Source organism: Poecilia formosa, unplaced genomic scaffold (genome assembly GCF_000485575.1).
Source record: "Poecilia formosa unplaced genomic scaffold, Poecilia_formosa-5.1.2 Scaffold331, whole genome shotgun sequence".
In the NCBI taxonomy this organism is placed as follows: Eukaryota; Metazoa; Chordata; class Actinopteri; order Cyprinodontiformes; family Poeciliidae; genus Poecilia; species Poecilia formosa.
The window spans coordinates 38654-51585 of NW_006800270.1; the positions used below are offsets into that span (position 1 = coordinate 38654).

The following is a 12932-nucleotide window of genomic DNA, read 5'->3' on the forward strand; positions in this document are numbered from 1 at the left end:
AAACAGTTAATGGGATTCATATTTGTTGCATGTTTTTCTCACTTTGAAAAACATTACTATTGATGAAAAATAGTTTTCCATTGATATTAATGGATTATTTACATAAAATAAGCTCCTATAAATTGCTGAAAAGTTACCTACAACTTATTTCTGTCTTATTTCAACCGTGGTAAGATATCCTGTTTAGAAACTAGACCAAAAATACTTGGTAAAATTTAATGTTTTTGCAATATCCTACATTTAGTCAATTTTAAATAATTATTTACATAAAACAACCTCATATTTTTTGCTGAAAAGTTACCTGTAAGTTAGTTTTTTTTTTCTTATTTCAAGTGCACTAAGATATTTGACCTAGAAACTGAACCAAAAAATGCTTGGTTAGATTTTGTGTTTTTTTAGTGATCAATGTCAAGTTCGACCTCAGAACCATTCACCTTCACAATATTTGGTCAGTCCAGCTGGGATTCGGTCCAAAATAAGTTCATATACGGCGATATGTGACATTTCTTCCTATTTATAGGTTTAACCACATGACCCATTGTGCTAGTCAGCAGTGAGTTTAGGAGTGTTTACAGCTTTGTTTATCAGAGGGAGAGTCATCTGTCAGAGATAACAGGGGATCGTTACCAAATATAACCTCGCTGCGATGTCGGGTGAACGGATATGAGATGCGAAGGATCAGAGAGGTCAAACGTCCTCGCATTTCAACGGCAGGTCACTGCCAGAGGAAACCCGCTCTGCAGAACAGCTACAACCACTGCCTCTCAAGAGTACGCTTTCACTTAATAAAGCTACAAAAACTAAGAACACATGCTTATTTTATTTTAATTTATTATTGGGCTGAGGAAATCTGGTAGAAAACTGAGCAGATAAAAATGTTACCAAGTATTTTGGTCTAGTTTCTAGTGCAAATAACTTAGAACACCTGAAATAAGACAGAACTAACTTGAAAGCAACATTTCAGCAAGAAATATGAGGTGGATTTAAGTAAATAATTCCTTAATATGTATTAAAAAGAGCTAGTTATAAGTGAAAAAATCTGCAGACATTTTCGAGTTAAAATGTCTCAATATTATCGCAATAATTTCTGGGACAATTTATCATCCATCATTGGTATTGTGACAGGCCTACGCATTCAAGTAAGACATTAAAACACTCCAAATCTTCTCAATGTACAAGCTATAATTTGTTTTATTTATTTTACTTTAAGTTACAGATTTAATTATTCCATATCTAACAATATCAAGTAACACTGGGACTCTTAAACTGAGTAAAGTTGAAAGAAGAGGCATTTTGTCCGATAAATCACAAAATCAGATTTTTAAAAAGACAATAATCAGTAAAACTGATCACAAAGTAAGTCTCTATGTTTATGTAAAAACATTATGCATCTCTGTAAGTACCAAGCAAAACCACAAAATGTTACCAATTTACTTTTTAGTTCAAATATTTTAGGACACTTGAAATAAGACAAAACTAACGTAAAAGTCGCTTTTTATCAAGATGTAGGCGTTTGTTTTTAGTTAATAATTCCTTAATATCGATGAAAAAGTAACATGGGAAAAATGCTTTAAGTTAAATATCCTGTACTTTCATATCAATTTTAAGCAATCATTCACTTATATCTTGCAAAAAAGTTACCTGTAAGTTAGTTTTGTTTCATTTCAAATGAACTAAGACATTCAGTACAAACTAGACTAAAATCAGTCTGTAAGGTTTTGTGTTTTTGCAGTGTAAAACAGGAATGTATCCCGCTGGTGTCTGGAAAAAACACAGAAACACCAGAAAACAAAAATAAATGTGCAGAAAAAGCAGCCATGTTGAAAATACAACTCAGCAGCATGCATCATTTCCTGCAGGAGTTTTATTAGCGTCCTCTGACAGCTTTGTACTTCATGGGGTCACTCTGAAAATATGTTCAGCTCTCAGATGGAGTACGTGATGTGTGGCTGTTGCTACGCCCTGCCAAGAGTGAATCACTCCCTCTGAGGCCTGAACGCCCGCCAGCAGCTGAACCTGGGAATTAAAACACTTGCCTGCTCAAACAGATTTCAAACCGGTTTCTAGTAAGATTTGTTTTATTTTTTGGAGGAGCCATTTATGGAAATATTGTTTGGAAACATGAGAATGGATAAAGTTAACAGTTAACTTGTTTTATAATCACAGGCATGCATCAAATTCCCAACATGATAAAAATAAACTCCAGGTCAATGGGAGTATTTGTTAATGATTCATGGAGAGCTTCAGATGTGGTTGTCCTGCTGATCAGATGTTACTACATGTGAGTCGCTGAATCTCGTCAATCTATCAACACGTGTTCGTCTGTTGTGCAGAGTAAAACCAGATGGGTTCGATGTTGTTGTCCGATCAGAACTTTGGATTTCTCTAAAGTAAATAAGAGCTGGGCGGACTGAGACAGCTGAAGCGCTTAGAGTCACGTTCACAACTTTCTGCTGCTGGTGGAGAAAATACCTGAAGCTGCTGGTGTGGTTTTAAGCTTATACATTAAAGTATTACAAAAAAATAATAGCATATTAGTGCAGATGTGACAGATCCAATAAAATGCTATATTTGACATTGCTATATTTATACATTTTTGTTTTAAAACAAATAGTCTTAAAACAAAAGTAGTACATTTTACAACACTATATTGGGGTCATTGTAGAAAGAAAAACAAATTAGGCAAAAATCTCACATTTTCTAGAAAAACATGGACATTTCTGAGCTCCAAAGTCAACAATATGCTAGAAAAGAACTCAGAAATTCTGAGATTAATCTCACAAATTTTCTAGAAAAAAAATTTAAGATTTCAGAGTCTAACTTTTTCGACTTTTCAAACTCAGAAATTTCCATATTTTTCCTAGAAAATTTCTGAGATTAATCTAGAAATTTCTGGGGTGACATGTTCCACTTTTCATGATTCATTTAAGACTTTCTATGTGGCATGTTTCACAAAATGTGGTCCAAAATGTCCAATATAAAGGTTAACCTTTAATTTAACATTTTAAAATGATGATAACAGTGACTATGGTTCAGAAGGTCTTCATATTTTGGTTATTTTTGGCACTGAATAAACGCTGCAGCTGTGAGTGTAACGTAGTCTTTTGACCTCATTTTGTGCAGGTTGTGTCTGATTGTTGTGGGAGTTTGGGGACTTCCAGAGGCAAAATGACAAAAATCAGTTTCACTTTTTTTGTTAGAAGTCTAACTAAAGCATGAGAACTCTCTGTTCTATGATTTATTCACCTTTACTCAAAATTATTTAAAGGTTTCTGAATTTCCCTTTAAATCCATAAGTTAAAAAAGGAGTCAGGTCACATATGGTGTGTAGTTATTACCAAATTGTTATGTTATTGGCAGTGGGAGCTTTTTTCTGCCTGAATGTGTTATTTTGTGTTTATTTGTATTTTTTTGTTTTAATCTTTAATATGCCAAATTTTGCGCATAACTATTAACATTTTATTCCATTAATACCGTGATTTTATTATATTATTACGACTTTATTCTTGTGATATTAAGACTTTATTTCTGTATGAGTTTATATTTGGGATATTTTTACTTTATTCTCAAAATATTAACTTTATTCACACATTATATCATTATATCAGCTTTATTCTCATAATATTATGACTTTTTTGTTGTAATACTACAACTTTATTCTCTTATTACTTCGACTTTATTCTTGTACAAGTTTATTTTTGTAATATGACTTTATTGTTGTATTATTTCAGCTTTATTCCTGCACAACTTTATTCGCATAACATTATGACTTTATTCTCATAATTTTATACATTTATTCTCATAATATTATGACTTTATTGTGGTAATACTATGACTTAATTTTCTTATTAGTTCAACTTTATTCTTGCACAACTTTATTTTCATAAAATGACTTTATTCAGACTGACTTGGAACCGGGTTCTAATAATAATATGATTTTTGTAATAACATTACAAAAATCATATTATTATTTTTGTAATATTCTTAATTTTATGAGTTTATTCTTGTAATTTTTTTCTTTGTATGGCTGCAATACTCCGTTGCAAAATACAGAAAATGTTGACTAGAAATACATTTTAATTCCGCCCTTGTTTGGCGCCCCCTCTAGCAGGGCGCCCCTATGCCTTGTATATAGTGCATACCCACTTTTTTGCAGCACTGACAGCTTACAAGCACAATCAGCTTGTGATTTCAAGTCAGTTGGCTTAAAAAACAAGAATAAAGTGGCTCTACTACATGAAAACTTTTGAAAACAAGAGTTTGTATACTGCATGAATGTCTGACCCTTGGCAGAACAACTAGAGTCATCATTAAGTTAAATATACCTATCAACCAACGGCCTCACGCTGTCGGGGCTTCACGTTGTGCTCTGCAACGTGACCACCGCGTTTCCATCCTCGTGTTACGCCGCGGACCCGCTTGGCTCCGCCCCTCAGGTGTCCTGAAAGTGTGTCACTGGGTTAAAGTGACTCCAGCGGCCGGCTGGAGAAGGCGGGGCCCCACTATTGAGAACATTTAGTTCTCTCCACTAACCCGCAGTCTCACACACAAAAAGAGGGGGGACTTCCTGCAGCAGCACACGGAGACCGGCTCTCAGTCAGGACGTAGAAAACCCTGGAAGCATCGCTCTTTTCATGAGTCATCGGCTCAGAGGTGCACATTTATCCCAGAAAAAGAAGCCTGGTGTTCGGTTAGGATCCGTCTCTCAGCTCGGTGCTTTTCCTCTGACAGTTTGGATTTAGTTTATTTCCTCCAGCAGTGATGCCAGAGGACATCGGAACAGCCAAACCTGGTAAGAAGATTATGTTTTATGCCATTATTAAGTTAAAATGATAATTTTGCCTGCACTGTGCAGACTTGCTGCAATGTTGTAACATCATGTTAATTCAATATTAAATAGTTTACCCTACTTTTAGGCATCTTTGATTAGTGGGGAAATAACTTCTTTAAGTCTTTTAAAAGTGTTTGAACTGAATCGGGGACAGCTTGTTTACAATTAAGACTTAAGAAATATTCTAAATAAGTTTTAGTGTTTGACCCTGTGTTCAGAGTGGCGATCTAAACGTATTTTTCTGCCCCTGTTGGTGTTTTTAAATCGGGGTTAGGAGAGTCAGAGCGGCGCTGCTGTATTTCCATTTGACACAACAACAGTGTTCCACTTCCCCGGTCCCGCTCACATGGCCAGCGTAGCCGAGCCATGTGCCCGTGTGTACATGCTTTTTAAAAGCCGGGCTCTGATTGGCTGAAGGGCGTTCCACTCCGCGGCGAATTCCTGCTCCCATTGGCTGGAACGCGCTACGTGACGTACACCATTGCATAATGCATTCGCGCTCCTCTGCAGCGCTGTACACGTGAGACAGCGGAGCAACAAACACGCGGCTGACCCAGATTTTTTCTACGTCCTTTTTTTTTTTCCTGCTTTGTGCTTCTGCTGAAATTCATGACAGGCCCACGTGTGGGTGGGCCGTGACAGAGAACAGTCATGGTTGAGGTTAGATAATCAGTCTGCCGTGGCCTCTAAAAAGAAATTTCACTCGTGTTTTTCTAAGAGAAGAAAATTTCATGGTAGTTTTCCTGTAAAAACTTTATGATTCAGCTTCTTGTAAGTGAAAACACACTGATTCAGTTCAGAACTGTTTATTTAAAATGTACGAGTTTAATATTCATTCACATCGCAGTAGAGTTGGAGAAAAACACTTTTTATTAAGTTTATTAGTTATTAGTTATAGCTACAATCATTTTGGTCAAACTACTGGTTTTGCTTCATTTCACGCCCCCATTTTTTTAACATTTCGTGCTCCATTTATTCCACTTTTTCATTTGGCTTAACCAGTTTCCTATTGCATACCAGAAAACCAGTTATTCTCGATCAGTTGAATCCATCTCGTCATACAAACCAGCAATGTTTTATGCACGTCAGCCAAATTGGATTTTAAAGTTGGTGTTAATGAGAGATTAGTTGGTTTGATTTTAAATACATTATGACCTATTTTTGACCCAGTTATTCATCCTATGGCTTATTCTGTCCATTGAAGTGCCAAAAACTAGTTTTTTTACACTTTGAAAGTCAAAATCAAGTGAAACATTAGTCAGTTTTCCAAAGTGAAACAAACTTTTTAAAATGGCCTACAGTTGTCCAGAAGAGGAGTGCTGCTGAAACCCACCCAAACACAGCGTTGCGTAACAGGGGAGCGTGTTTCCCCGTGGAACATTTGGTTTCCATGAGTGTTGCCCTGGTGGTTCAGTGACCCCATCTGGCGGAGCACGCTCCCGTAGCACAGAGACCCGGCCGTGTTATGTAACCGTGTTACCCAACCAGCACAGGAGGTGATAAAGCAGGTCAAACCCAAACCAACCAGCAAACAGCAACACACATGTCCAAATACACGCCGCCTGTGGAACAGGCGGAGCTACTTTCTATGAACAGTTTGTTTATACGAAGCACTGAGTGAGTTATTACCCCAAGTTAGAAAACTCTGTTGTTAAATATAAACCCGTTAGGTGGTTTTTGGTCCAAGTGCATGCTCTGATTCTTCTTTTTTATTCTACAGGAGGAGTTATAGCTTACATTTCATCCAGTTTGGGCTCTTCACCAGAGTCCCGTATGAGCAGCAGCCCCATGTCGACGTCCCCGCCTGCTTCCCGGCCCTCGTTGCCAAGCCGGGCCGTCGGCATGGTGGTGGACATCGCTCCACCGGCAAAACGCGGTTCTGGTGCGGAGAAGACCGGCCGCTCCTCTGCGTCTGCAAAAAGCAGCATAACGAGTAAGATTCAAAACACTTTGCTTCTAGGGAACATGTTGCACACTGCGGCCATTTTCAGGGTTCCAACTGGTGCCTGAAATCCTTGAAAATTAAGAATTCAAGGTTTGGAAGGTGCTTGATTTCCCTATAAAGTCCTTAAAAGTGCTTCACATTCAATCTGCATGGTTTTGTAATAAAGTAGAATTTAACATTTGATTAAAAAGCCAAAATTGGCAAGAAGTTATTTACAGTTGAAACTAGATATTTTCATATATCTCTTACCAGACACAAACTTTTTTTGTCTCTGTCTAAAGTTAAATCAGACTAAACTTTCCTTGTTTTAGGTCAGGTAGAGTTACCTAAATTATTTCTATTTGTTAAATGCCAGAAAACATGGCGAGAACTTTTTTTTTTTTGTATAGTGTGCATCTCAACACAATTTGTTTGGATTCTTTCAGTATACTATTTACTATTCATAATGGCTCAATAACTTATTGATCATCTATGTTTTAAACGGTGTTATTTAAATTGGGGGACTTTTTGTTACTATAGTGTTTTATCAGATGTATAGGGTGTGTGTGAAAAATGTTTCAAAACATAAAATGTGTTTATATTTCAGTTGACTTTGTCCCTGCTGTAGAATATAGAATACTATCATCATACATGATCAGTAATAAATGATTTCATATAAAAGTGAACTGAAACTTTGTTTTTTGTTCATTTGTATCATTTTTATCTCCAATGTGTGGAGCTGGAAGAGTTTGAAAACTTAACAATGCTTGAAAAGTGATTGAACTTTATGAATCCTTCATTTTTGTGTTTGCAGAAATCAACGGCATGGTGCTGCTGTGCAAGGTCTGCGGCGACGTGGCGTCGGGTTTCCACTACGGCGTCCACGCCTGCGAAGGCTGCAAGGTGGGCAACGAATTAACTCTTTATAGTTTGAGTTTATATCCGCCGTCGCTGCACACGCTCACACTGTTGATGCTGGTCTGGTCGTTCAGGGCTTCTTCAGGAGAAGCATTCAGCAGAACATCCAGTATAAGAAGTGTCTGAAGATGGAGAACTGCACCATCATGCGGATCAACAGGAACCGCTGTCAGCAGTGCCGCTTCAAGAAGTGCTTGGCTGTCGGCATGTCCAAAGATGGTGAGCATCTGGAAGGTTTTCTTCATTTAGCTGTATTTTTTCCACCAAAATGGTTTCAGTAGGAGGCTTGGTTCGGCTGGGGAACAAAATGGCTACATGCGTAACATTTTCAGCTGATGCAGTTCGCTTTCATGCTGCATTGTGTTAAATGAGCCAAAGTAATTTAAAACCTGTTCACCTTCTTGCCTGTGGTGGCGCTGCACCAAGAACCACTGAGGTAATTGAAACAAAAACCTCAGAAGAAAACATAATGGTAATTTCCTCCCTCGCAAATGTAAATAAAAATGATTTTAGCAGTTGTAGGACTTCTCTTTTGTCTTTGAGCCAGGAGCCACTTCTCCCGGTAGTGCTAGACTTGCGCGTTTGTTTTGGTTGTATTTACCCAGAACACCTTGCATTGTTTCCACTACCTGCTTTTGGAGCGGTCTCCGGTCCACTTGGCATTCACATACGCATTCAAACCACACCTGAGTTCACTTCAATCGAACTGAGACCGAGGTTTTTAGGCAGGAAAGAGTTTGCTCTCTTGGTCCCCATCAGAGTATGACTACATATTCACGCTTTCACCAACAAACTGGACTCTCTCGACTAACGAACCAGAACCAGTTATTAAAGCTCCGATTGGTTACTATCCTCTCTGACTCAGCTCAGAGTTGGAGCTAAGAAAGAACCAGAAATCAGGCACCAGTTTGTCACGACAACTGGTTTGTGTCCTCAAACTGATAATCTTTTTCTGTTTTTACTCCCAGCTGTTAGATTTGGACGCATCCCCAAAAGAGAGAAGCAGAGGATGCTGCTGGAGATGCAGAACGCCATGAACAACATGATGAGCAAGAATGGCATGCTGCACGACGACCAAGGCCCGCCGCCGCTACCCATAGAGGCAATCAGCAGCGACGCCAGTTCCTCTTCATCGTCTTCTTCTTCCTCCGCCTCCTCTTCTACTTCCGACTCTCCATCGTGTTCCAACCCGTCCTCCCCGCGATACCCTCAGGACTCGGAGTCTGTGGTTTCCATGGACACCAACTCCAGCTCCGCATCTTCCTGCGGGTCTGACAGCAGCGAGGATGAGGGTGCCGTCACGATGAACGGGCAGCACCAAGACGCCTTCACGTTTCCCCAGCAGAGGTCGCCGTCGCAGGGCCGCGCCTCGCCGCCGTCCGGTACGGATTGCGGCGGCCGCATGGAGGAGCAGCAGGACACCTCCAGCTGCTGGAATGACAATCCAGCTGTGGGAGGATACCAGCGCTGTCCGTACTCCAACTCTGCCTACAGGGAGGAGAGGGCGGCGTACCAGCAGCAGCTCGAATGCAATCCATCCGAGGAAAACCACAGACAGGAAGAACGTTACACCCAGAATGCCTTTAGCTACAACAGACCAAACAGCTGCATGAAAAGTCGAGCATATCTGGTGAGTAATCCCCCAATAAATACACATAAACTCATAAACTTGGAAACATTTGCTTCACGCCCTCTGTTCTTTGCTCTCGAAAGGTTTGCCCGATGAACACCTCTCCGTACGTAGACCCCAACAAGCCGAGTCAGGAGATCTGGGAGGAGTTTTCCCTGAGCTTCACCCCCGCTGTGCGGGAGGTCGTGGAGTTCGCCAAGAGGATCCCGGGTTTCCGTGACCTCTCCGAGCACGACCAAGTGAGCCTGCTGAAGGCTGGAACGTTTGAGGTGAGAAGCCAGCCGGGCTCGATGTTTCTGCTCATCCTGAAGTTCCACAGGGCTGTGCGCTCGGGTCATGTTTCCTCCCTGAGACTTTTTGTACATCTTTATTAATCCCCCAAAAAAGCTAATTTTACAAGCATATCCACCATATCATAATGCCAATTAGAGCTGAAACGATGGATCATGAATCGTATTAATCGATTATTCAAATAACTGGAGCATACAGAAGAAACAATGCTATTTGCTTAAAAAGCAACATACTGAGAACAGTGATTGAGCTAAAACTGTAAAAAATATTTTCTATTCAAGATAAAAACACCTTTGTCTGTAAATATGTTTTAACCAAAACTAAAGTGACATTGTGTTAGCTTCACCCAGTTCAGATCCACTAAAAGAACACTATATGATCGCATTTTAGATAATAAAATGTTTACTTTAGTATTTAAAAAAGAAATCAAGTTGTTTGCACTTTAAACGTATAGATAAGCTTGAAAGGTTAAAGAAAAATGTGTAGAATATCCGACAGAATAATCTATTACTAATATACAGCCCTAATGCCAGTTTCAAAAAAGAAACATACATCATGATAAATAAAACCACTACAACATTCAAAATACAAAATAGAATAATTTAAAAGGAAAAAATACAAATGCATGCATAAAAAGAAAACTGCAAACATAATATGTGTATCCACTGTAAGGGAGTGGATTACTAGGGTTGTTTTTATCAAGCTTCACCCCTAAAATTAAAATAAAATCAGATCTTCTGAGCTAGTCTACCCAACTTTGCCACTATAATCTGTAAATTGTTCCTGTGATTGAGAAGGTGTGTTATTTTGTTCCATTTTATACATGTCAAATTTTATTTCCATCTAGTCATCTGGGGTTGGTTTCATAAAGAATTAAGACAAATATTTTGAAATTCATGCCCATAACTGAAATAGATTTTACGGCTAAGCTTAGAAAGCTGAGGAAAAAGGGAGATCTGATCATTTAAAATGTTTGTTCCTGATATTCAGGTGCTGATGGTCCGCTTCGCTTCCCTGTTCAACATGGCCGAACGGACGGTCACCTTTCTGAGCGGCAAACGCTACAGCCTCGACACGCTGAGGTCGCTGGGCGCCGGCGAGCTGCTCAACTCCATGTGCGAGTTCAGCGAGAAGCTAGCGGCTCTGCGGCTAAATGAGGAGGAAATGAGCCTCTTCACCGCTGTGGTGCTCGTCTCAGCTGGTAAGATCCCAACATTCATCACTGTTTTCTGCTAAGGATGCGATTTATGGTCGATTAATGGTTTACTAGATTAAATTAGCTCCACTCAATTATAACGGTTTTCATGCTGCTTTTAGTATTGTAGTTTGGCTGCCATCCAGCAGAGGGCGCCGCTGGTCATCTCTAGGGAGGGAAACGGCTGAAACAGAGTCCGGTGTGGAAAGCCATTTATGTGGTTCTGTTTTGAAATATAAACAGTCGACAAGCTCCTTAAATTATCACCTTATTTTTGAATTTATGTCGCTCATTCAGCCGAACTGCATGGCGGAGAATTTAAACATGATGGCAGCAATACGAACGGAGTTGATGAGTTAATGCACTTCATGGAGCAAGGTTTTAACTTTCCTTTAACCACAGATGATACTTGCATATGAACATCTCTCTATTGATGGCGGGGAATTAAGTGTTAAATGTTTTATTCGGTTAATCTTTTATTTTTCTATTCAGAAACCTAAGAAATATAAGTGTAAAATGGGGCAAAACCACAAATTTCTGTTTATTCAGTTAATATTTAATGCAGTTACAAAAAAACTAATAGAATGATGGATTAATAATTTATAATTTTTCTGTTTTGTTCTCAACTAGCTCATTTTTGAAGAACAGTTTTGTTTCCAGAGACTTCATAATTCATTTTATTTGTCATTTTGTTGATTTATTTTGGATATTTAAAATGCCTTCCAGTTCCAGCGGTAAATGTTCGTTAGAATTTAAAGTTTCTTGATGCATTATTATGCCGTTACCGTTACATTATTTGAAAATGGTCTCAAAACAACAATACTATCATTTATAGAAATAACTTCTGGGACAAATGTGTTATTGTGACAGCTAATTACAGCTGACAAAATAACCTTAAAATTATATTTTTAAATCAGCATGTGAAAAACTTACTTATGTTATGGAAAGACAGTCGGCCGTCTTGACACAAAAGAAAACTTTTTTTCTTTAAATCAAACATCAACTTCAGATGGACTCATTAATCAATAACTTGCATCCGTATTTTCTGCACATTCAAATCAAAACGTTTCCTTCAGTAGTTTTAACGTCATCTCTTTATTTGTGGTTCAGATCGATCGGGCATCCAGGACTTGAACTCTGTGGAGGCCCTGCAGGACAAACTGATCTGGGCTCTGAGGAACCTGGTGATGCAGAACCACGGCGACGAGTCCGCCACCACCTTCACCAAGCTCCTGCTAAAGCTTCCCGAGCTGCGTTCGCTCAACAACATGCACTCTGAGGAACTGCTGTCATTCAAAGTGCATCCATGAAGGCTTCCTATAAGGGCGGACGATTTGTTGACCTCCACCTGGACCTGACCCCTGACCCCCAACCAACTCAGCTGCGTGTTTGTCTGGAATGGATGAAGTCGTTTTTTTACTCTGGGGGTCTGAAGAGAGAACATAAAGTTTACTGTATTTATGGAAGAGATTTGCACGTTGCACACAGACACACAAATGCACGTGTGTGTTGGAGGGTTTTAGTTGGATGTATTTTTATTTTTAAAAGGAAGTACTATAAAAAAAAGATAAAATAATGCAATGCAGTTTTTTGTTTTTTACATCTGTTTCCTCCAAAAGCCATTAATTCCAAAGTGTATTTTTGATCGGGTGAATGTGGGAGACATTATATACTGTATCTTACACGTTTGTCGGGTCCAATAGTTTATTCTGTGTGGTGAAACGCTGCAGCAAATGCATTGCCGAATGTGTGCTCACCGCTAAATGCATGGCTGTACTTAATTCTAAGTATTAATCTGGATCTTTCCTGTCATGTCGATCAGCATCAGCTCATTGTTTCCGTGTACATAGCGTTGCATCTTTCCTGTTTTGTCTTATTTAATATTGTTTACGTGGGCACAGCGTGGTCATTTCTGCAGGAAAAGCAAAAACACTACATTTGCACATATTCTGGAGCAGAAGATGGAGTGTGCTGCATCATGTAAATGTTTTGCCATTTTCCCACTTTCTGATTCTCTCTCTTTTTTTTAATCAAACTGTGTTTCAGCATAGCACTGAACTTTGACCAGTTTTTCCTCATTCACTATGTTGAAATATCTACTGGCAACACTGCCATCTGTAAATAGTTATACAAAAACATATAT

The 12932-nt window shown here is 39.0% G+C and overlaps 1 protein-coding gene across 1 annotated transcript; it reads left to right on the plus strand.

Annotated features, from left to right (window-relative positions):
- The first annotated feature begins 4489 nt into the window (after window positions 1–4489).
- Window positions 4490–12932, plus strand: LOC103152850 (nuclear receptor subfamily 1 group D member 2-like). The gene is made up of 8 exons (XM_007573498.2): window positions 4490–4792; window positions 6552–6764; window positions 7570–7658; window positions 7748–7892; window positions 8642–9303; window positions 9387–9572; window positions 10585–10795; window positions 11900–12932. The coding sequence occupies exons 1-8, from the start codon at window positions 4762–4764 to the stop codon at window positions 12097–12099; spliced, it is 1737 nt and encodes a 578-aa protein (XP_007573560.1). The 5' UTR covers window positions 4490–4761; the 3' UTR covers window positions 12100–12932.

What these genes read in the sequence shown, in the direction of transcription:
- LOC103152850 (XM_007573498.2), top strand. Translation starts at nt 4,762, where the DNA reads ATGCCAGAGGACATCGGAACAGCCAAACCTG. An exon ending in TGAAAAGTCGAGCATATCTG is followed by an intron (nt 9,304 to 9,386) that starts GTGAGTAATCCC and finishes TGCTCTCGAAAG; the next exon opens with GTTTGCCCGATGAACACCTC. An exon ending in TGTGGTGCTCGTCTCAGCTG is followed by an intron (nt 10,796 to 11,899) that starts GTAAGATCCCAA and finishes TTTGTGGTTCAG; the next exon opens with ATCGATCGGGCATCCAGGAC.